The following is a 24,117-nucleotide window of genomic DNA, read 5'->3' on the forward strand; positions in this document are numbered from 1 at the left end:
CAGCATGGATTTTAAAAAGTAAAGATCTCTTTGACGACTTTTCATATCAAGTAGTGTAGCTGTTAGAAATCTCTTGATGTAGATTAGCTTAGTAGAACATAGAAGAGTGCAGCACAGGAACAGGCCCTTCAGCTCACAATCTTGTGCTGAACTAATTACAGTAGTAATTAAATGCCCAGCTAAGTTAATTCCCTCTATCCATAGCCTTCCATTCATGCACATTCACAAGCCTTTCTAAGAGCCTCCTTGATGCCTCTCTTATTTGCCTCCAACACCACCCCAGGAAGTGTATTTCCAGACACCCACCATTCGGTGTATAAAACTTGCCCTGCACACCTCAATGAGGTTTACTTCCTCTCACCTTAAATGCATGCCCTGTGGTATTAGACATTTCGACCCCGAGAGAAAAAGAGACAGGCTGTCTATGCCTCTCATAACCCTAGGAACATCTATCAGATCTCCTCTCAAGCCACAATCCAAATTTATCCAGTCTCCATAAAACTTTGGGAAAAATGGGTTCTAATTAAACTCCAAAGATGTATGTTTGCAGATAGAACAAGAATCTACCTCAAAACATGGTTAAGGGAAATTGGAAAACCACGACAGAAGAAATGTCAATTAGAAATCTCCAAGATTTAGTGTTCCAATTAGCTAGATAATCCAATTACCATAAACAACTATAATTTTGATACATTTGATGACAACAAAAACCTAAAATTTTATCAATGATTATGAAGGGAAAAGCAGCAAGGAAAATTTAACACTGATAAATGTGAAGTATTGCACATAATCAAGCGAAATCACAGACACAAAACAATGAAACTAAGCTGAGAGAGGCAACAGTAAAATGGAGCAACACTGGCAGTAACGGCTCATCTGTTACTATTAAATTTATATGCCACTTGCCATGTGCAGGTGTCGTGAGCTAATGAACGTGCAACTATAGAACAGTTTAGAACTAATATGTCAACCACACTAAACTTTGCACTCATCTTTTCCCTTTGTACAAACATGACGTACAGTATTTATGTTTCAGAATGATCCATCCAGATGACACACAAAACTAAGTTCTTTCCCGCATCTTGCTACACGTGACAAGAATAAACCAATCATTATATTTTTGGAGGTTTCCTTTCAAGCTTCTCAAAGCTAATGAGAACATTCATGCATTTCTGTGAAGAGCTACTTTATATTTGGAATAATTTACCAAGCATCAGAGCATACACAAGATGACTAGAGTTTTCAGAGACGGTGTTGAAAACTTTAAGAGTCCAAGAAAAAGGATGTGTTCCAGAAGGCCATAAATGGCGTTTCTTAAAGTTGAATTTTCATACTGCATTCAAGGTCTGTGAGGACTATCCATATTTTCCTCTGCTTAAAGTGAAATAAAACTTTAAGCCTTTTGAACGCAGTTTTCTTGAGGAAGTTTGAGATCCCAAGCATCAGTCAAAAAAAATCAACATTTCTTTCTTTGAAACTTCTGCTATCTGCAATAACGAGAGATGTGAACTCAGCAGTCAGAATTCCCCAGACAGTGCATCACGTCAGCAGTGACAGCAGTACATTTCTCCCAGAAGTCTGTGGTCCAATGTTCCAAGTCTGTAAAAGTACATTTCTGCCCAGGCATTATTCGAGTCCTGCTAATGTTTTCTTTCCAGCGGGATATTCGATGAAACAGAAACCAGTGACGTTGGTCTGCTGTCAGTTATGTTTGTAGATAGAGGTGGGAGTGAGGGATACCTTGATGATTTTGGTGCCAGATCTCTTTTCAACCTATTTTGTCTGTGGAAATATCATTCATTATTAGTGTGAGTTTGGTATAAATTTGATATAAAAACTTTTACCTATTTTCTGATTATAAAAATGCAAGAAACGATTATAGTACCTTGTTTCTACCATTCCAAAAATAGCCTAAATTAAATCTAAGATATATTAACCCCCCACAAAGAGACATGCCAACCATGTTGATTTTGTTTATTTAATAATACTTTATATTATTAAATATAAAAAGCATGATTTTAACATTTTTTCTGTCCTTCTGTTTGTTCCCACTCCACTCCCATAGCTTTAATCACATTGTGTGGTACTGATCCTCAAACGCTATCTAAACCCAACATGCATTTCTGGCCCATCAATTTTTTTTCCCATGGTTGGTCTTGCGCCCTAAACCTTTGTAGTGTATGTTGGAATGTACGACGCCTCAGGGAGACAGCGTAGAGTCAAAGTCCACTTTTACAATTTGCCTCACTTGTCCATAGTATATCAACAGGATATGGACCACCAGATACAAAGTGAGATCAAATTTTGCAACTTTAGCGATGAAGCTGAAACTGCCCTCAGGGAGCCTGACCATGGAAATCATTTTGCAGATATTTACAGTATGGTTAATTTGATATGTAAGAATTAGTGATTCATTCAACTTTGTATAATTTATTTTGTTCAGAAATTTTGTGTTCCTCGAGGGAAGAACAAAATAATTAATCATAGATTCACAGGAGCTATTCATCCCTTTTTCCCTTGTGGAACAATCCATTTTGTCTCATTTCCTAACTCTCTCCCTGCAACCTTGTAAATTATTTTCCACACGAGCCAATGAATTTCCTTTTGAAAGCCATGTTTGACTACTTCAAACAGCCTCATCATGAAGATTGTAAAGTTTAACAGTACGCTCCATCCTGCATTTCTTGCTTAAAAATTTGAACACGTGCCCCTGTTCATGAATGGTCTGCAAATGGAACCTATTCTGTTTCCCCTACCTAAAGCTAACAAAATCGTGAGCATTTCTAACAAATCTTCTCCCAGGCCTTCTTCGTTCCTGGAAAACAATCTTGGCTTCTGTACCTTATCCTCATAATGGAAATTTCTCATCTTGACAGTGATTCTAATAAATGTCTTACATAGATTCTCCCATGTCAGGAGCCAAGAGTTACCAATAAATGCACACAGATTGGGAATATCGTGCTTAAGTACCGAGCAATATGTCCTCTGATATGTCTTAGTGAGCTGCTGGTTTAACTTTAGAAATACAACTCTACTGCTCCCACGCTCACCTCACCTCATCACTACCTTATGATCAAGTTGACAACTAGCATTTGAATGCATTCAATAGGAGTTAGACTGATATGTCTCTCAAATATTTCACTGAACCATTTTAGCTGGGAGGTTTGTTTATTAATTTCTGCACAGTTATGTTACTTTTTGTTAGACACTCAGTGGCCACTTCGTGACATCCCTCCTGTATTTAAGAAAGTGGTCGTGAAGAGTATGTTCATGGTCTTCTACAGCTGTAGCCCATCCAATTCAATGTTCAATGTACTGTGCATTCAGAGATGCTCTTGTGCAAACCACTGTTGTAACACATGGTTATTTGAGTTACTGTCACCCTCCTGTCAGCTTGAATCAGTCTAGCCATTCTCCTCTGACCCCTCCCATTAACAAGGCATTTTCACTGACAGAACTGCCGCTCACTGGATGTTCTTTGTGTGTTTTGCTCTAGCCTCTATAAACTCTAGTGTGGCGCGTGGCCAAGTGGTTAAGGCATTGGACTAGCGATTTGAAGGTCGTGAGTTCGAGCCCCAGCCGAGGCAGCGTGTTGTGTGAGCAAGGCACTTAACCACACATTGCTTCAGTCCACCCAGCTGAAAATGGGTACCGGCAAAATGTTGGGGGTTAACCTCGCGATAGACTGGTGTCCTATCCGGGTGGGGTGCATGGAAACCCGCATAAGCACCAGCCTGATGAGCCTATAAGGCTCGGGACAGACTTTAACTATAATCTCTAGAGCGGGGGCTTCCAAACCAGGGGACCGCGGTCCCCTCAGTTAATAGTAGGGGTCAATGGCATCAAAAAGGTTGGGAACCCCTGCTCCCAACTAATATGTATGAAAATCTAAGGGGATTCAAAGTTTCTGAGATACTCAAATCAACCTAACTGGCACCAACAATCATTCCCCAGTCAAAGTCACTTGGATCACATTTCTTCCCCGTTCTGATGTTCAATGTGAACAACAACTGAACCTCTTGGCCACAGCAATTGATCGAGTTGCTGTCACATGATTGGCTGATTAGATATTTGCCTTGAGCAGCAGGTGTAACTAATAAAGAGCCTACTTAGTTATTTTAAAGCGGGGTTCCCAAACTTTTTAATGCCATCAACCAAGACCATTAAGCAAGGGGTCCTTGGATCCCAGGTCAGAAACACCTTATTTAAAGCAATTAAAACAATATGTCTTCAATAAATTCTTTGGTCCAAATTTTGGGCATTATTTTTCAGAACAAAGCTGTTGGTTGTTTGGTATTTTCATGTTAAAAGCCAGTTACTAGTTAAATTGTTTGGGGAATAAAGGACAGATGTTTTACACATAGGTGTACATAAATAAATATTTTAATTTGCATGTGTAACAGGTTGGCTTAAAAGACAACTTGTTCATGAATAAATTAATGGATCAATCAATATTACAAATAATAATTCTTCATTTTTCTTTCTTACCTGTTGTAGTGTTTCAAAAGGAACAGGACCAGGGTGAATATGATAATTATTCCAATTACAATAACAGCTACAATAGCTCCAGAACCTGAAAATTAAAGAACAATATAACCAATGTGTAGTAGGCATCCTTGTCCATGGCATAGTGGTTAGCACAATGCTTTACAGTACAGGCGACCTGGGTTCAATTCCCACTGCTGCCTGTACAATTTCCCCGTGACTATGTGGGATTCCTCTGGCAGCTCCGGTTTCCTCCCACCATCCAAATACATAGCAGTTGGTGGATTAATCGGTCATTGTAAATTATCCCGCGATTAGGGTTCAATAGGTACATTTAGTATCAGAGAAAAGTATACAATATACATCCTGAAATTCTTTTTCTTCCCAAACATCCATGAAAACAGAGGAGTGCCCCAAAGGATGAATGACAGTTAAACGTTAGAATCCAATTAAATCAGGGTTTGCTGGGTGCATGACCTGCAGGCCGAGAAGGGCTTATTCTGCGCTGTATTTCAGTAAATAAAGATATAAATGTCAGATGTGGGGTAAATGGGGTTAAGGTTGCTGGCATCAGTTCCTTTCACTCTACTTGCACTGTTGTTAGTAATGAATTTCTTCACAAACAAACTGTTCCAGTTAAAGTGTACGCAAGGAATTGATTCAATTTTGAGTCAACACAGCATGGAGATTCATATGCATGCTTATCAGTGGATGCTCGTAGTTTCACCCTTCATTTCAAGGAACTTTTAAGAAACTACATATTTATTTCCACGGAACAAGGTTATCACATGGCATGTGTTGTGGAAAGGCCGGAAATACAAAATAACTTCAGAACTCAGAGATAAGTACGAACACGAGAAATTCAACAGATGTTGGACATCCAAAGCAATAAACAGCTGAAGGAACTCAGCAGGTCAGACAGCATCTATGGAAATGATCCTCGACGTTTCAGGCCAAAACCCTTGTGCTCACTACTGCCCCTTTTTGATGGAATTTCAAACTTTTTTGGACATTCTCTTGGTAAGGAAATTAACTATACAGAGGTTATGGATTTAAGGTGACTAGCAAAGACACCAGAAGGAAGATCAACTGGTTCTCATGATTGGGAATAATAACTTATTTATAGAGCACTTTTCATACAAAACAATGTAGTTCAAAGTGCTTTACAATGAGATGATACTTAAACATCAAAAGGAAGTCAAGAAATACATTAGTTAAAAACAAGGTTAAGTAAATAGGTTTTGAGCTGGTGTTTAAAAGTGTCAACTGGGTCTGCGGTCCTTATAGTTTGAGGTATTGAATTCCACAGTTTAGGAGCATAGTTCAAAAAAGATGACCTGCCAATGATCTTTTAAGTGTGATTGTTTAAATGTAAGAGACTTGGTGAAGAAGACCTGAGAGCTCTAAAACATTTTAAAATTACTATGTTTTTCAGAAGTTAATTAAAGGGTGAAGATAAGCGCAGCTGAAGGAATTTTGGAAAAAGAGCAGGGCAAGTAAATTAATTGAAAATTTTTTACAGAGAGTTGCAGAAGCATGATGAGTTAAAACCTTCTCCAATCCTGAGAGATTCAAATCTTCTTTGATTCTCTTTTTTATTTCTCATGGTCAAATTGATTTTATCCAAAATTCTCCAAGCACAAGTGCTGAACTTAACGTTCATTCGTCAGTTTGTTTATTTTGAACGTCTGGGTACTGACAGATCACATGATACAAAATCATTGAAAAGGAAAGGATGTGATTTATAGTCAGGTCTCTGATGGTGATGATAATGAGGAATCTAAAGCCTGTCCAACAAATATCCCCGATTTCCACCACATCCTGCCACAGGGCATGTTCTGTATTCTGTCTCGGTTTTTAGCAGAAGGCATAATGCACTAAAGCAAGAAAAAGAGCAATCACTGAAATTGAAAATTGCACGACCCAAATCACTGTGACAACTGGTCATAGCACAGTGACAAGGCATAGAAAGAAACACACCCTGAAATGTGGAGCACCAGATAACAAAACTTGTTTTGAAGATAAGAAATAACAAATTCCCTGTTTGTCATTTAATCTTGATCGCAAAGGTAGCTGTAGAACAAAGCGAACACAGCGTTATACAATAAATTCAGTAATACGAGCCTTGCATGTGAACCTTCTGATCCCATTAATCACTCTCAGTTGTGCCTTTCATTCCTAAACCAAAAGAATTAAGCTTTTAGTTGGCTCATAACAACGAATTTCATCTAATTCTGACTCCGTGATTTGAAGAAACATAGATAATGTTCCCTTATTGCATGAACATCAATTTCTCAAACTTCCAGTAATTGCCCCTCTCCATCATTCCCCAATCCTGTTCTCCTCTCATACCTTCTCTCCTTATTTGCCCATCACCTTCCTCTGGTGCTCCTCCCTGTCCCTTTCCTCCATGGTCTCTACAAAGTGACCTAAATGAACTACAAAGGTAAAACACAAAATACTTGATTGCATAAGAATTCCTCCCCCCCCCCCCCCATTTAATATAACACACCAAATCATCACTGGTGCAAGCAATTAGTTTTAGAAGTCACATAATTAGTTAAATGGAGATCACAGTGTGCAGTCAAGGTGTTTCAGTTGATTGTAGTAAAAATACACCTGTATCTGGAAGGTCCAACAGCTGGTGAGTCAGTATCCTGGCAAAACTACACCATGAGGACAAAAGAACACTTCAAGCAACTCCACGTTATTGAAAAGCACGTCAGGAGATGGATACAAGAAAATTTCCAACTCACTGAATATCCCTTGGAGTACAGTTAATTCAATCATCAAGAAATGGAAAGAATATGGCAGAGCTGTAAACCTGCCTAGAGCAGGCCGTCCTCAAAAACTGAGTGACCGTGCAAGAAGGGGACTAGTGAGGGAGGCCACTAAGAGATCTATGACAACTCTGGAGGAGTTACAAGCTTCAGCGGCTGAGACAGGAGTGACTGCACAAACAACAACTGTTGCCCGGGTACTTCACCAGTCGCAACGTTATTATGGGAGAGTGGCAAAGAGAAAGCCACTGTTGAAAAAAAATTTCACATGAAATCTTGGCTAGAGTTTGCCAGAAGGCACGTGTGAGACTCTGAAATCAGCTGGAAGAAGGTTCTATGGTCTGATGAAACCAAAATTGAGCTTTTTGGCCATCAAACTAAACACGACGATAAGCCAAACATCACACATCCTCAAAAACTCACCATCCTGACTGTGAAGCATGGTGGTGGCTGCATCATGCTGTGGGGATGCTTCACTACACCAGGCGCTGGAAGGCTTGTGAAGGTAGAGGGTAAAATGAATGCAGCAAAATACAGGGAAATCCTGGAGGAAAACCTAATGCAAGAGAACTGTGACTTGGGAGAAGATTTTTTTCCAGCAAGACAATGACCCCAAGCATAAAGCCAAACCTACACGGGTATAGCTTAAAAATAACAAAGTTAATGCCTTGGAGTGGTCAAGTCAGAGTCCAGACTTCAATCCAATTGAGAATTTGTGGCTGGACTTGAAAAGGATTGTTCACTCACGATCCCCATGCAATCTGACAGAGCTTGAGCAGTTTTGTAAAGGAGAATGGGGAAAAAATTGCAGTGTCCAGATGTGCAAAGCTGATAGAGACCCATCCACACAGAGTCAAGGCTGTAATTGCTGCCAAAGGTAGCATCTACTAAACACTGACTTGAAGGGGTTGAGTAATTATGCAATCAATTATTTTGTGTTTTATATTTGTAATTAATTCAGATCAATTTGTAGAAATCTGTTTTTACTTTGATACAAAAGAGTCTTTTTCCTGTTGAAAAAAACCCCCAAAATTAAATCCACTGTGATTCAGTGTTGCAAAACAATAACACATGAAAACTTCCAAGGGGGGAGGAGGGGAATAATTTTTATAGGCACTGTATTGTCAATCTTTATAATGTAAAAACTTCACTTCATCAGCAGTCCCAGAGTCAAGAACAACTTAGTTTTACTCCAAGTCTGTGGGATCGAAGACTGCCAGGGTGGGCAGGTCATGTCTGATGGAACGTGAAGGTGGGTTTCCAGAATGTCTTGCAAGCTTACTGTGTGCTTTTTTTGAAAAATGGTTGACACCGAGTGTGATAATAGTTAATTGAGTAATGAAAAGCTCAGTACTTGTTGGATGCTCATTCTGTGCATTGAGCAGTCAAGGGGAAGGGGTTTTCGGTGTCTGTGAAGATTTCAGGACCTTGGAAACATCATGGCAGAAAGCTCTTACTGCGATGGGACTTGTCTTTGGAGCTCGTGTGCAGGTAATGTGGTTCAACACAAGAGTTAGCTGAGTGCATTTGGAGCTTTAATACTGAGTTTTAGGTCAGGGAAAGAGCATTGGCCTTTCTCTACTTATAAACACCAGAAAGGTTGCAGATACGGGAAATCCGAAGCAACACACACACAAACTGCTGGAGGGGAAATAGTTCCGGTCAAGATGCCGCCAGCGAATAATGATTCCTCGGACGACATCTCCCAGATAGCAAATCTTTCCTTTTTTCCCCCACCACTTCTCCGCCTACTGCTTGCTCATCTTGGCTTGTTTGTGTTACGGGAACTTTCGGAGCCTGTGATGGACAATTTGGAATTTACTTGAAGGATCCAGCGCGATGCCCTGTCCGGAGAGCTACCTCATGGAGCTCAGAGATGGGTTGCCGAAAAGGACCAAGAACACCAGAGACGAGGCATGAATGACTCCATCTTGAACTGGCGAGGAAGACTGAAGCATTGAAGTGAATGCAGGGGGGGGGGGGGTCAACAGCCACGGTTGGCCCCAGATCAGCAGCATTTGGACCTGTATCAGCGATCATTCCTTACGGAAGGGTTTAGCTCGTGCGGTACTGATATGCAAACAAAAAAGTTTCTGATATTCTGGGATTTATGGGATTATTGGATTGTACTTTATATTGGTTTCCTTCCTCCTATGGGCTTCTGATCCTCAGACATTATTTTATCTATATATAAAACATTAAACAAGCAACAGATATCATTTCTAGAAGGTCTATGTAAAAGGCAAATTGAAGCAGGGAAACAGTTACTGAAAGAGGTTAAACAAATAATAAGATCAAAGGAAAGGCTTGTAGCTGATGACAGCAGTCTGAGGAATGTAAAAATTTCAGAGTTCTAGACTGGAGGATGAAGGCCTTGAAAAGGAGAGGGGAAGAGAGAGCAAGTCTGTGAAAGGCATTAAAACAGACTGTAAATGCTCCTGTTGATCTGTAAAAAGACTTGCTGAAGTTACTGTGCTTCTATTACTGACTGAGATAGGAGAAATTTTACGGGGGAATAATAAAAAGGCAGAAAGTTAAAAAAAAAACACACTCAAAATGCTGGAGGAACTCATCAAGTCAGGCAGCATCTAAACGGAGGGGAACAAGCAATAAACATTTCAAGCTAAAACCTTCAATATGACTGGAAAGGAAGAAATTAAAGCAATATTTTAGGATTCTCCTTACAGACTATAACAGAAGACATCTTGTGATACTGGAAAAATGTCTAGAACAGGGGGTTTCCAACCTGGGTCCACAGACCCCCCTCAGTTAATGGAAAGGCTCCATGGCATAAAAAATGTTGGGAAATCCCTGGTCTAGAGTGAATGTGTACTCAATGAAATTAGGATTAGTAAGGATCAATATTGGGGAAGTTAACTGGATTTAAAGGTCACAAATCCAGAGAAGCTAATGATCTGTATTTTACAGTTTCTAGAGGCGGTAGGTATGAAGGTAGTGAATGTATTTTGTTTATTGTCTTCCAAATTTCCATGGATTCCTGGTGCCGTAGTGGTTCGCACAACACTTTACAGTACAGGTGACCAGGGTTCAATTCTCAGCACTGCCTGTAAGGAGTTTGTACGTTCTGTGTGGGTTTCCACCAGATGCTCCGGTTTCCTCTCACAGTCCAAAGACGACCGGGTTGCCAGGTTAATTAGTCATTGTGAATTGTCCCATGATTAGGCTAGGATTAAATCAGGGGATTGCTGGGCAGCGAGGGAGGAAGAATGGACTAGTCCTGTTTCTTGTTTTATGTTTATTAAATCACTTGGGAAGAAAAAAAATCAAGCGTTCCATTCACAGTGCCAATTACACGGGACTGCAGGGCAAAACATCAATGGAACACACATCAGCGTAGACAATAGTAATTTAACAACGTAGATTCTTAATCTGCATGACAAAAAAACCCAACTGAATCAGCTCAGGGGTAAAAACCAAAATAAACACTGTAGGAAAGAATCTCTTGAACATGTTTAAAATAAGGGAGTGGTTCCCCCTAGGTTTGTGGAATATGTTAAAACAAGTTTTGAATACCAACCTACATAATCCCATTTATATATGAAGGATGTAAGTAATAAAGTCAATTCAATTCAATTCAATAATGCCAATGACTCTCACAACTACCTGGACTATATCGTTTCCCACCCTGTTACTTATAAAAGTGCCATCCACTCTCAATTCCTCCATCTCCACCACATCTGCTCTCAGGATAAGGCTTTTCATTCCAAAACAAAGAAGATGTTCTCCTTGTTCAAAGAAAGGGGCTTCCCTTCCTCCACCATTAACACTGCCTTCATCCCATCCAACCCGCCACCCCACCAGGGGCAGGGTTCCTTTTGTCCTTGCCTACCATCCCACCAGCCTCCACATCCAGCACATAATTCTCTGTAACTTCCACCACGATCTACACCTGCCCCGACAGCTCCTCCCTCACGACCATTCAGGGCACCAAACAGTCCTTCCAGGTGAGGCGATATTTCATCTGTGAGTTTGTTGGGATCATCTACTGTACCTGGTACTCTTGGTGTGGCCTCCTATATATCGGTAAGACCCGATTATAGATTAGAAGACCGCTTCAACGACCAGTTACCCTCCGTCCAACAGAAAAAGCAGGATCTCTGTGGTGAACTAGATATACCTGTCTGACTGCTCCTGTGGCTCCTCCCACAGACCCTGCTGACTGCTCCTGTGGCTCCTCCCACAGACCCCTGTATAAAGGCGACTGTGGGCTGCTGCTCTCCCTCATTTTCCCCAGGATGTAGTACTGTTTATTCTTCCAGTCAATAAAAGCCGATATCTCACTTCCTAAGTCTCAGCGTGAGTTATTGATGGTGCATCAATCTCCCAGTGGCCACCCATTTTAGTTCTATTCTAACATGTCAGTCCATGGCCTCCTCTACTGTCGCGATGAGGCCACACTCAGGTTGGAGGAGCAACACCTTATATTCTATCTGGGCGGCCTCCAACCTGATGGCATGAACATCGATTTCTCGAACTTCCAGTAATGCCCCCACCCAGATAAATAACCATGTAGAGAAAAGTTGTGTTTGTAAATCAAAGACCAAGATAAAAGCATCTGCTTATGAAACAGAGATAAACGGAGAGGAACTTTGTCTATTCTGTAATTACATGAAAGAAAAAATTTCAATCCACCAACCTGGGAAAAGACAAAAGAAAGAATACAATTCCATATAGAAGTAGGATTACGTAAATATTGTTTAATCCAATTAATCTTAAAAGTTTTATTAAGGCTGTCAAAATGAAGAAAATTTAGACCCCCTTGTCATAACTATTCATGACAGCAGATTTTTTAATATAATGAACTTTGTTTTTCCATAAAAAGTTAAACAACATGGTGTCTATCAATTTACAGATTTTTTTAAATCGATGTATATAAGGGGAGTGCTATATATATAATCCTATAAAGCTGTAAAGATTGTACAAATCTGTCAATGTTTCGGGTTATCTCTGTAAATGTTTCTATTTTGTGACTCCTTTTAGATATAGTTCCTTCTGTTCAACAGTATTCAGAGTGGATTTTCTTGTTTATTTGCATATTTAAAGTTAATAGTTATATATTTTTTGCTGCTTATGTGTGATTCCCTGGCTTTGTTAGCATATGTTTAGTGTTTCTGTTTTTGTTTGTGTTCAATAAAAAAAGTTTAAAAAAATAGTAATGCCCCCACCCTCTCCTTCACCATTTCCTATTCCCATTTCCCTCTCTCACCTTATCTCCTTAAATGCCCAACAGCTCCTTCTGGTGCTTCTCCCCCCTTTTCTTTCTTCCATGGCCTTCTGTCCTCTCCCATCAGATTCCCCCTTCTCCATTCCTGTACCTCTTTAACAAGACAACTTCCCAGCTCCTTACCTCACCTATCACTTTGTGTTTCTTCCTCCCCTCTCCCCATCTTCTTACTCTGACTCCTCATCATTTTTTCTCCAGTCCTGATGAAGACTCTTGGCCTGAAACGTTGACAATACTCTTTTCCTTAGATGCTGCCTGGCCTGCTGAGTTCTTCCAGCATTTTCTGTCTGTTACATAATCCCCTCAACCATTCATAGCCTTTTCTCTGCCTCTGATCTTTGTGATCTTTTGAGGTTTTTTAAAAAAACTATCCATTTACTGAGAGGATTTTCTTTCATATCAAAGGTGCACTTCATTCCTTTCACGGATATAGTTTCTGGGAATTCCGTGACAACCGCTACTGAATGAACACTTCACTTACTCAGGTAAAACAGCCGCTTTCACCATGAAGGGTTTTTTGTTAAGAAATTGGCACTTGAACAAGACCTACTACATCTATTATTTCTCTTAGATATTTTTATGTAATCTCGCACCCTCCCTCAAATTCCCCTTTGCTGTCCTGCAGGCAACATTTTGTTGAAATTTATTTACTGAAAGTGGGTTACGTTGACAAAGGGAGCTTTTATTTACCAATCCTAATACTTATTAGAAGGTCCCAGTTCTATTGTACCATATACAGAGAGGAATAAAGACCATACTACATAGGAGCAGAATTAGGCCATTCATCCCATTGAGTCAATTCCACCATTCACCATGGCCGATTTATATTCCCTCTCAACCCCATTCTCTTGCCTTTTCCCCACAACCTTGGATATCCTGACTAATCACGAACCTATCAACCTCCACTTTAAATATACTCAAAGACTTGGCCTCCACAACCATCTGTGGCAAAGAATTCCACAGATTCACCACCCTCTGGATAAAGACATTCTTTTTCATCTCTGTTCTAAAGGAATCTCTTATTCCAAGGGTGTGCTCTCTGGTCCTAGACTCCCCTACTTTTGGAAACAACCTTTCCACATCCACTCTATCGAGACCTGGCAGTATTGAGTATGTTTCAATGAGATCTTCTAACCTTTAGTGTGTACAGAGCCTTCAAATGTTCAGAGCCCTCAAATGCTCCTCATACATTAATCTTTTCATTCCTGGAATCATTCTTATAAACCTCCTCTGGACTCTATCTGATATCAGCATATCCTTTCTTAGATATGGGGCCCAAAACTGCCCACAAAACTCCAAATGTGATCCAAATAATGTCTCATGAGACACTAGCATTGCATCCTTATTTTTATATTCTAGTCCTCTTGAAATGACTACTAACATTGCACTTGTCTTCCTTTCTACTGACTCAACCTGCAAGTTAACCATTAGGGAATCCTGCACAAGGACTCCCAAGTCCCTTTTGCATCTCTGATTTCTGAATTTTCTCTCCATTTCGAAAATAGTCTACATCTTTATTCCTTCTACCAAAGTACACAGACGTACACTTCCCAACACTGTATTCCATCTGCCATTTCTTTGCCCATTCTCCCAATCTGTCCAAGTCCTTCTGGAGACTCCCTGCTTCCTCAATACTCCACCTATTTTTGGATCATCTGCAAACTTGGCTATAAAGCACAGCTCTTAGCACAGTAGTTTTGGTTTGCTTGGACCACTTCCACATTAGCAGTGCAAATAATCACTTAGTAAGAGTCACCTTCATGCTATACACACTTACCCGCTCCTCCCCGCCTTCACTCCACACACCAGCTGCATTTCAAATTTCAAGTAATTCTACCTGAAAGATTGTGGTTAATAGTCTGCGCTGTAAATTCAGCAAACCAGTTTATAGCGGTGAAAAATTAAAGTTGTGTTAAAAATCCTTACTCTGATAAAGAATTTCTTGAGGCGATCTTGTCGGTAATGTTGTGTTGAAATTTTCGTCTGTTGCAGTACTAGCTTCCATAATGAGGACTACTGGCAAAGGGGGAAATAAAAGATTAAAATTATTAGAGAAGGAATTCGTTTCTCAGAAACAACACACAATTAGGTGGCAAGTAATCTGCTAATTTATTTCAGAATTCAGGTGACATGAGGAGACGCAACATTAAAATGACTCATCAGAATAGCTTGGACTGAATAACATGGTCAGTCCTCCTCCCCCCCCCACCCACCCCTCACCACTTCTTCTCCCAGTTTCCATAATGTCAAGATGCAATTGAAGTCCTGCCCCTGACATCCTTCCAGTTCAAAAGTTTGAAGCACATATATTATCGAAGTATGTATATGATATTCAACCTTGAGATTCATTTTCTGACAGGCAGACACAAAACAAAGAAACACAATAGAGCCAATTTTTTTTAAAAAAGGCCGCCAAACACCCAACATGCAGAACAAAAGCAGATCACGTGACCAACAAAAGCAAACAAACAACTGAAGGTCAAGAAAGTGAGTCCACAGTCGCCAAGCCAGTCATCACTGCAGCTGATCCAGCAGCCCGTTAGTTGTAGGCCACAGCCTCTTCAGCACAGAGACGAGTAAGTCTCATGCTACAGAAAGCTGAACCAGCCTGTTCCCTACCTCCGGACCCGACACCCTGACCTTTTCCACTTGGCCCGGCACTTAAATCATCCAAACCTTGGATCATTCCTCTCTCTCAGACCTGGGCCCTGCTGCTTCACAAAGCTCTCGGGCTCAGACTCCAAAGCCTCTACTCAGCCCTCTTGGGTACCAAATTCAACCAATTCAACCTGCCATTTAAATCATTCAAACCGCAGGTCGTTCCTTGCTCTTGGAACCAGACCGTGCCCCTTCAATACGCTCTTGGGCCTGGGCCCCAGGTCACGCTGCAACTGTCCTGCACCTTTGAGACATCAGTTCACACGCAAAAGTACCAGAACAGGCAAGCGGTTCAAAAACTCAACTCCAAAAGTGAAGTTACCGGCTATGAATTGCAGTGATTGTTTACCAGGAAAAAAAGCACGATTCATTAAGTAGTTAGTAGTTTTGTTTGCTACGGCAACAAATCGCTGTGCTTCACCGTTACCATCTTAAACCAGAGTCAAGTTTTACCAAGCTGTTTTAGATCTGTGTGAAAGGATGCAAGGCTGGGGTTGACATCAGTTTGGATGGAAAACAAGGAAACACACAGCAAAACCCAACAACCTCTTTCCACAAATGCGGCAGAGTTAATATCATCATTGCCTTGACCCAGTGGAAAACACACAGCTTCATAGCTACAGCATATCAGGCACTTTAGCATCCAAGACATCATGATCTCCATATTGACTGTGTGTAGTGTGTGTGTGTGTAGCTACATCTCTTGATAGTTAAAGTAAAATATTAGATTATTTATCTTAGTACTTTTTCTATTCTGATTTAAGGAGACACACATAAAGACCAACATGGTCCTAGCCAATAATTACAACACATATTGAGGCTCTCTGACTATATGATATGTAAGCCAGGGCACTACGATATGGAGACCAGGCTGTTGCCCATGTCACACATACTGAGGCAAGCGGAAAGCCAGTTGTGGGTTGGATTAGTGCTAATGACGGGCCAGCAAGTCAAACTGCAATTAGGATATGGCACCTCTCTTCACCAACTCAACCTGTTACATCACTGCGAAACCGAAGAATACTACTTGTCGAAATAATATCTAGACCAGAAAGCAGATGGCATGGCAAATTCGAAGCATATTTTGAACTGTGTGAAACACGATAGAGTGCATTTAAGGCCATTTTGTGTCACTTTGGAAATTTGACTGGGTCAAGAATGTCAGAATCAGATTTAATAACACTGACATACAATGCAATACATGAGAAAAACACTATAAATTACAATAAGAAATATATATCTTTTTCTATCTATCTCCCTCCCTCTCTCTAGATGTATCTATATCTATATTTCTATACCTATACATACACACACACACATTACACATTATATATATACACAAAACTAAATTAAATACATAGTGCAAAAAGAGCAAGAAAAAAAAAGTGAGGTAGTGTTTAAGGAATTAAGAAATCTGATGGCAGAGGGAGAAAAGCTGTTCCTGAATTGTTGAGTATGTGCCTTCAGGCTTCTGTACCTCCTTCTTAATTGTAACAGAGTGAGGAGGGCATGTCCTGGGTGGTGGGGATCCTTAGTGAAGAACACTGCCTTCCTGAGGCACCGCTCCTTGAAGATGTCCTGGATGTGAGGGAGGCTAGTGCCCATGAAGGAGCTGACTAATTTTCCAAGTCTCTGCAACTTACTTCCATCTTGTGCAAAAGCACCCTCTCCCCACATACTAGACAGTGATGCAGCAAGTCAGAATGCTCTCCACGGTAAATCTGTAGAAGTTTTTGAGTATATCAAATATATTTTTATTTATACGTTAGGAAAAAATGCAAGTCATGAATAAAGGGAGGGAGAAATAATGGGTTCATTACTCATGCAGGAATCTGATGGCATTCCACCGCGTTCCTGCGTCCCACCCCTATAATTCCCTGGTGTCCACCTTGACTGCCATTGCAAACTTACCATTAAACTGACTCCTTGATCAAGGACTTCGTCTCCCACCCTGACCATCAATCCAACCCAGCTTGCAGCCTATACAACGCTGTATCTCAATAAGTAATAAATAAATACTGAAGCAGACCGAAAGTCGATTTTGAGTTGGATTAACGCAGTGATAAAGCGAAGGTGAACTGGCAAGGTAACAATGTGGATAATGCAATCGATCAGTTCGAATTTGCTCCTTCCTCACTGGTGAAGAAAGAATGTGTTTAAAGAAGTGTCCGACCAATACCAGCAGCAAGGTGTGAAAAACTCTATTCTGTTTTCTGAAACTTAATTCGGAAAGGGAAGTCTTCCACAAACAGCTTTGGGTAAATGTTTCATCATATCAGAGAAATGAAATCGGGTCTGATGATTGGATCTGCCAAATCATCTTTGCTTTGCAATGGCCTGCTTTCAAACATAACCTGCTTTTCCAGTCCAGCTATTTAAAAAAAAATTGCTCATCATTTCCTTTTATGCGCCCTTTGATTCTGATTATTTCCAGTTTAATGATATATTACTTAAATAGGACATCAATGACGTTAAAACAAACACTGATCACATGCAGTTCCAACCAAAATGTTGGTGCGATTGAGAGGTGGAATCTTTCACCACAGAGTTACGTGAATGCGAGAGGCATAAACTGTGGTTTCTGTGGCAGAAGTTATCCTTACTGTACCATTACTCATACCATTTACTCTAGGGGAATTAAGGGTTAAGGGGAAAAGGCAGGTAGGTGGACATGAGTCCATGACCAGATCAGTCATGATCTTATTGAATGGCGGGGCAGGATCGATGGGCCAGATGGCCGACTCCTGCTCCTATTTCTTATGTTCTTATGTTCATTCTTTTCTTCAGGACCCATGTTTGGGCAGAAGATGAAAGACTTTAAAGTTTAACTCTTTCTTTTTCTCATTGCTATTATTTTCCCTGTAGCAGAGCCATTGTCTTGGAAAGAATGAGCAGTCCCGCGGTCTCACTCAAGTTGCTCCTCCGAGGTCCTGTCGGTATTCCTGTATCTAATCAGTTGTTCCTGTCTCTTCAAGGTGTGTCTGCCATTCCTTCACTCCTGAGTGGAATTGTGAGCCTGCTGTCTGCAACTCCTGGGTAGAGACGGTGCCAGTGACCCTCACCCCCCCCCCCCCCCCCCCCCCGTGACAAAGAAAGCCTGCCGTTCCCCCGTACTTGGATCCAGTCCTTTGAGAGCACAGTGGCATATGTGCCCATTGTTTCCCATCATTGTGCTTAAAACCCAATCTCAGTCCACGTCCATTAGAAGGTCAGCATGCAAGCTCTTTAACCAATCTCCTGATCATCTTTAGTCCTACAGTTCTGCTTTTAAAACAGGCACCCCCCTGCTCCTCCCCCAGTGCTGAAAAAGGGTCTCTGAAGCACTTGACTAGTTACTCTCTCCACAGGTGCTGCTTGACTGGTTAGGTTCTGCCAGTATTTCTGTTTTGTGTCTTTGGACATCCGCACGTTTCTTTTATTTATTATACAATTGCAATGACAATAATATTAATAAAAGTTACACTGACAGGTTTTTTTGTTTATAAGCCCACCCCCTCCAGCAAATGCTCAGCAACACAACAGGTATCTAATAAAATGGCCTCTGTACGTACATTTGCGGTATTCTGCTGCTGTAGCCCGGCCACTTCAAGGTTCAATGCATTGTGCTCTCAGAGATGCGCTTCTGGGCACCACTGTTGTAACTCGTGGTGATTTGAGTTACTGTCGCCTTCCCATCAGCTTAAACTAGTCTGGCCATTCTCCGCTATACTCTCCCATTAACAAGGGATTTTTGCCCACAGAATTGTCGCACACTGCCTGTTTTTGTTTGTTCTTCGCACCATTCTCCATAAACTCTAGAGACTGTTCTGCGCGAAGATCCCAGGAGATGAGCAGTTTCTGAGATAGTCAAACCACCCCGTCTGGCACCAACAATCATTCCACGGTCACTTAGATCGCATTTCTTCCCCATTATTACATTTGGTCTGAGCAACAACTGAACCTTTTGAACATGTCTGCGTGCTTTTATGCATTATGTTTCTGCCACCCGATTGGCTGGTTAGCTATTTGCATTAATGAGCAGATGTACCTCATAAAGTAGCCACCAAGTGTATAACTTCTGTCATTTCAGAGTCTCTCTGGCGCAAGTCTCTGAGTCTCCAGGTAAAACACACGGAGAACTGACAGAGAAATAAACTTTCCACCCAATTTCTAAACGCATTTAAATATGTCTGCAGGCTACCAAGCCAACAAATACAATGTTCACATTGCTCAATTCCAACAGTAGACATTCCAGACCCAGTAGTAATTGAACAATGCACCATGACGTCTTTCATCACATTATAATTTTAAATTGCTAAATAGTCCCAAAACTACTTATTGCTCAATTGAGAAAATCTCATCTGAAACCACTTTGAAAATATAACCCAGTTTTTGCCAGGCAGAGCACACAAGGCAAAATCACATATAGATTAGCCCTGTGTGGCAATGTCACTTGAAGGCAAATCCTACAAAAAGTAATGGATACGACTCAGTCCATCACTATAAAGCCTTCCCCACCACTGAGCACATCTACTTAGACTGTTGGCTCAGGAAAGCGGCATCCAACATCAGGAACCCTCACACCCAGGACATGCTCACTGCTGCCATCAGGAAGAAGGTACAGGAGCCTCAGGACTCACACCACCAGGTTTAGGGACAGTTATTACCCCTCAACCATCAGGCTCATGAACCCCAGGGGTTACTTCACTCAACTTCACTTGCCCCATCATTGCAATGCTCCCATATCTTGGAGCATTGGGAGTCATTGAATATCAACTGATTTTCAAGGATTCCTCATCTCATGTTCTCAGTATTTATTGCTTATTTATTTGTTATTATTTCTTTCCTTTTGCATTTGCACAGTTTATTGTCTTCTGCACACTGGTTATACATCCTGATGGGTGTGGTCTTCCATTGATTCTATTATGGTTATTAGACTTATTGAGTATGCCCGCAAGAAAATTAATCTCAGGGCTATATATGGTGACATATGTACTTTGAACTTTGAAGTCACAGAAATGTTTTATATGAGAATGAAAATGCTGATAGTTATGCTGATTTCTTTTCATTGGATTAATGATTCAGATCAGATGGTTTAAATGGTTCAATTTCATATCAGAGAATGCATACAGTATGCAGCCGGAAATTCTTACTCTTCACAGACATCCACGAATATCAGAGAATGTAGACAGCATACAACCTGAAATTCTTACTCTTCACAGACATCCACGAATATCAGAGAATGTAGGCAGTATACAACCTGAAATTCTTACACTTCACAGAGACTTTGAATGTGATATGCTGTACTTGATTTGATTGGATTTATAGATAAAATATAAAAGGAAGGAAGGAAGGAAAGTATTCCATTTTTCTGGCATAGACCTTGCCCATTAGTCGGCATCAGATCCACCTTAAACCACAGCTCCTCCTCTATCATTGTTAACAAATCCCTTGACCACTGCTTCGTGGCTCTTACCCCTTCTCTTCTAGGAGAGAACGAGGATAGAGTTCCCCAGGTCCTCACCTACCACCCCACCAGCCTGCACATTGAACAGATTCCACCTCTGCAAACTCCATCTTCTTCAAAGCAATTCCTTTGCTGCCCAAAACGCCAGTGACGAGACAGGCATTTGACGGTGATCAAAGAGATTCCATCATGAGACGCATCTCTCTCTCTCTCTCTCCTCATAACATGGAGCAGTACAGCACAGGGACACGCCCTTTGGCACACTATGTTGTGCCAAACAATTAAACTAATAATCAAGTGGCTAACTAAACTAATCTCTTCTGTCTACACAGTGTCCAAATCCTTTCAGTTTCCTCACAGGTATCATACGATATCTACATTAAGTTGCAGTGTACCTATACACAGGGGCATATTGTGATTCTGTTTGATAGGATAGTCATGTGATCAGTTTGCTTCATAATGATGGCACTGCCTGCAATATACCATCTGCTCTGCCTTGCTGAGGTACGTAGATCCTGCTTCAATGCATGTATGAAGACAATTGTCCCAGTAGTATCATTTTAGTTTAAGGTTTTACCCCCAATCACTTCTTTCTTTTTGTGTTCATTCGGCAGGCAAAGGAATAAAGCAGCAACTCAGAATGCACGAAATGGGTTTTGCAGTTTCCCCTATGGCCCTTCAAACTTGTTTTGCCATTTGATTGCATCAGGGCCATCTGATGCTCCTCAGCTCTACTTACCTGCCCAGCCTCTTTAAGTGTCCCTCTTCCCCAATGTCCTACCTTGGGCACACTGGAGTGCTCATCTTGCTTTCATGCCAGATGGATATATCTACTGTTTTAAGCAGAACTGCCCTTGGAATACCATCTCTCATTTGCAGCAGATTATTCAACGGAGTATCTTTTTTCTTATAGATATACTGAAGAAGCGTTGGCAACTGCCACAACTCACTTACTCGAGCAACACAGATAAAATGCTGGAGGAGCTCAGCAGGCCAGGCAGCATCTTTGGAAAAACATACAGTCGTCGTTTGGCATTTAGAGCAGCAATAAAGGTCCTCCATTCCTGTCTGTCCAAACTGCCGCACACAGATACAGAAGGATTCTTCCTTACTGCTTCCATAACAATTTGCTTTGACCAGTCAGGGTTGGTAGCCTTGGCCTGAACCCTGAACCTGGAGGACCGGTGGACCAGTGGATCACTCTTAGTCTGGCCACTACCCTTTGACCTGTTTGGCATGGATGATCTTACCAAGAGCCAAAGCACAAGGCCCTGACTCCAGACAACATGGCTCTCCAGGTCACTGAGGCACACAAGCCTCCCAACCCTACGATAAATTTGTAGTCCTCTTGAAGGAATTGCCACCACCGATAGTTCAAAAATTATGTCTGTTGAATTGTGTTTGCTGTTGAGCTGAATTATCTTCCTTGTCTGTAGCTCAATAAACAGAGGCTTAAATCTTGGACTTGTCAATCACTGAACACTGTTGAAACTATACTCTGGAACATATAAATATATTTTCCTATAAACATACCTGAGAGTCTACAGAATGAATAGTAACATGCAGTGTATACTATATGAAGTCAGTGAGATTTCACTGTGTGGTTTACTAGTTCCTGACATTCCAATATCTCAATAAATCACATCCTTGTTTAGACCATAAGACAGAGAAGCAGAATTAGGCCATTTGGCCCATCAAGTCTGCTCCACCATTTCATCTTGGCTGATCCATTTTCCCTCTCAGCCCCAGTCTCCTGCCTTCTCCCCGTATCTCCTCATGCCCCGACTAATTGAGAACCTTCCAACCTCTGCTTTAAATATACCCAGTGACTTGGCCTCCAGAGCTGCCCATGAAAACAAATTCCACAGATTCACCACTCTCTGGCTAAAGAAATTCCTCCTCATTTCCGTTTTAAAAGGACAGCCCTCTATTCTGAGACTGTGGCCTCTGGCCTTATTCTCCGCCACCATTGTAAATATCCTCTCCACATCCACCCTGTCGAGGCCTTTCAACATTCAATAGGTTCCAATGAGCTCAACCCTCGTTCTTCTGAATTCTAGTGGATAAAGGCCCAGAGCCATCAAATGCTCTTTATATGATAAGACTTCCATCCTGGAATCATTTTCGCGAACCTCCTTTGAGCCCTCTCCAATGACAGCACATTGTTTATAATTTTTAAAAAAGTTTACAGACTACTAACCAGCAAATCAACAGAATAGCACTAGATTACAGAAGAAAACAGAGCCCCTTTATTATGTTAATATTTGTTGCCAACTTTACTGTGAAATTTTGAGCAAGATCCAATGTTTGGAAATGCTTTGGACTACAATGTGGGGATAGCTTGTAACTGTGAGACTTAAAGACTCTTTATCATAATATTACATCCATCTGGATAAATTGAACAGGTCCAAATTCATGTCCATATTGATCTGAGCCAAGTCAGTTATAGAACTATAATTAGAGAGAATGGGTGTGGTGCAAGAAAACAAGATTCCAACCTTCGGCTGTCACATTTCTCATTAAATTCTTTGGAATAAGTTCCTCAAAGGGAATATAGTCTCTTCATTCCGCATTAATTACTGCAAAGTTTCAAAAAGGCTGTTAATTTGTGAGATGTATGTGTCATTGGCATCTCTAGTCACCTTAAGGAAGAAGTGCACCTTCATGAATTCATGCAATTTGATTGGAAAATCACTTCAGGGAAAAAGTTATCAAAGAGTTGTAAAGTTATTCATCATAGACTCTGAGTCATTAAATGGAATCAGATGCAAGACTGATGAAGGATTGGTGACTAGTTTCCTCTCCTGAGTAATACTATTCAACTAGTTTTATTCCTTCTTTGAATTATATCCATTCTCACTTCCAGATTCTTTACACTAATTCCACATTTTTAAAGTTGTTACGGTATGATTTGAACTCAGATGCTACTGGGATATCACAGCATCTCAGAATCAGACTTAAAGTCACTGGCGTATGTCATGAAATTTGATGTTTTGAGGCAGCAGTCCATTGCAATGCATAATTTAAAAAAAACCTAAAGTGCAGTAAAAATAAAATGAAATTAAAATGAAAGGACAAATAGTGAGGTGGTGTTCATGGATTCATAGTCCATTCAGAAATCAGAGGAATTTTAGACAATATTTTACAATTTCAGGTCTTCAATATGCAATAATTAAAATCCAGTCTTCCAATCATTAATTTACCATGCCAATGAAACCTTTATTGTTTCAGATCTGGCCTACTTCACATTGATTTTGCCCTCATGTAACCACTGAACCACCAGCCCTCACCTCAACCTCACATGTAATCACACCCCATCAACTTTCTAACATAATCAGCAACAGAGCTTTCAATAATACTGGTTTTCCATTTCGTAATTCTTTCTTGAAATCCTACTTGATATTCACCAAACTTCCGATCCTCAAAACATTTTCCTTTAATTGTACTGCTGATTACCTTTCAATTACTTGGGAATCATTTTTGCCACAACGAAGCCTCGTGAA

The 24,117-nt window shown here is 40.8% G+C and overlaps 1 protein-coding gene across 1 annotated transcript in view; it reads right to left on the minus strand.

Annotated features, from left to right (window-relative positions):
• Nucleotides 1–476: 476 nt before the first annotated feature.
• Nucleotides 477–24,117, minus strand: part of ncmap (non-compact myelin associated protein) — a 36,432-nt gene continuing 12,791 nt past the window's right edge. The window contains exons 2-4 of the mRNA XM_073034284.1: nucleotides 14,437–14,523; nucleotides 4,489–4,573; nucleotides 477–1,782 (exon numbers count right to left, since the gene is read on the minus strand). Coding sequence (XP_072890385.1) covers nucleotides 1,641–1,782; nucleotides 4,489–4,573; nucleotides 14,437–14,515 — 306 coding nt within the window. The 5' untranslated portion in view covers nucleotides 14,516–14,523 and the 3' untranslated portion in view covers nucleotides 477–1,640. The remainder of the gene's footprint in view (nucleotides 1,783–4,488; nucleotides 4,574–14,436; nucleotides 14,524–24,117) is intronic.

This window comes from Hemitrygon akajei, chromosome 32, assembly GCF_048418815.1.
Source record: "Hemitrygon akajei chromosome 32, sHemAka1.3, whole genome shotgun sequence".
NCBI classification, from domain to species: Eukaryota; Metazoa; Chordata; class Chondrichthyes; order Myliobatiformes; family Dasyatidae; genus Hemitrygon; species Hemitrygon akajei.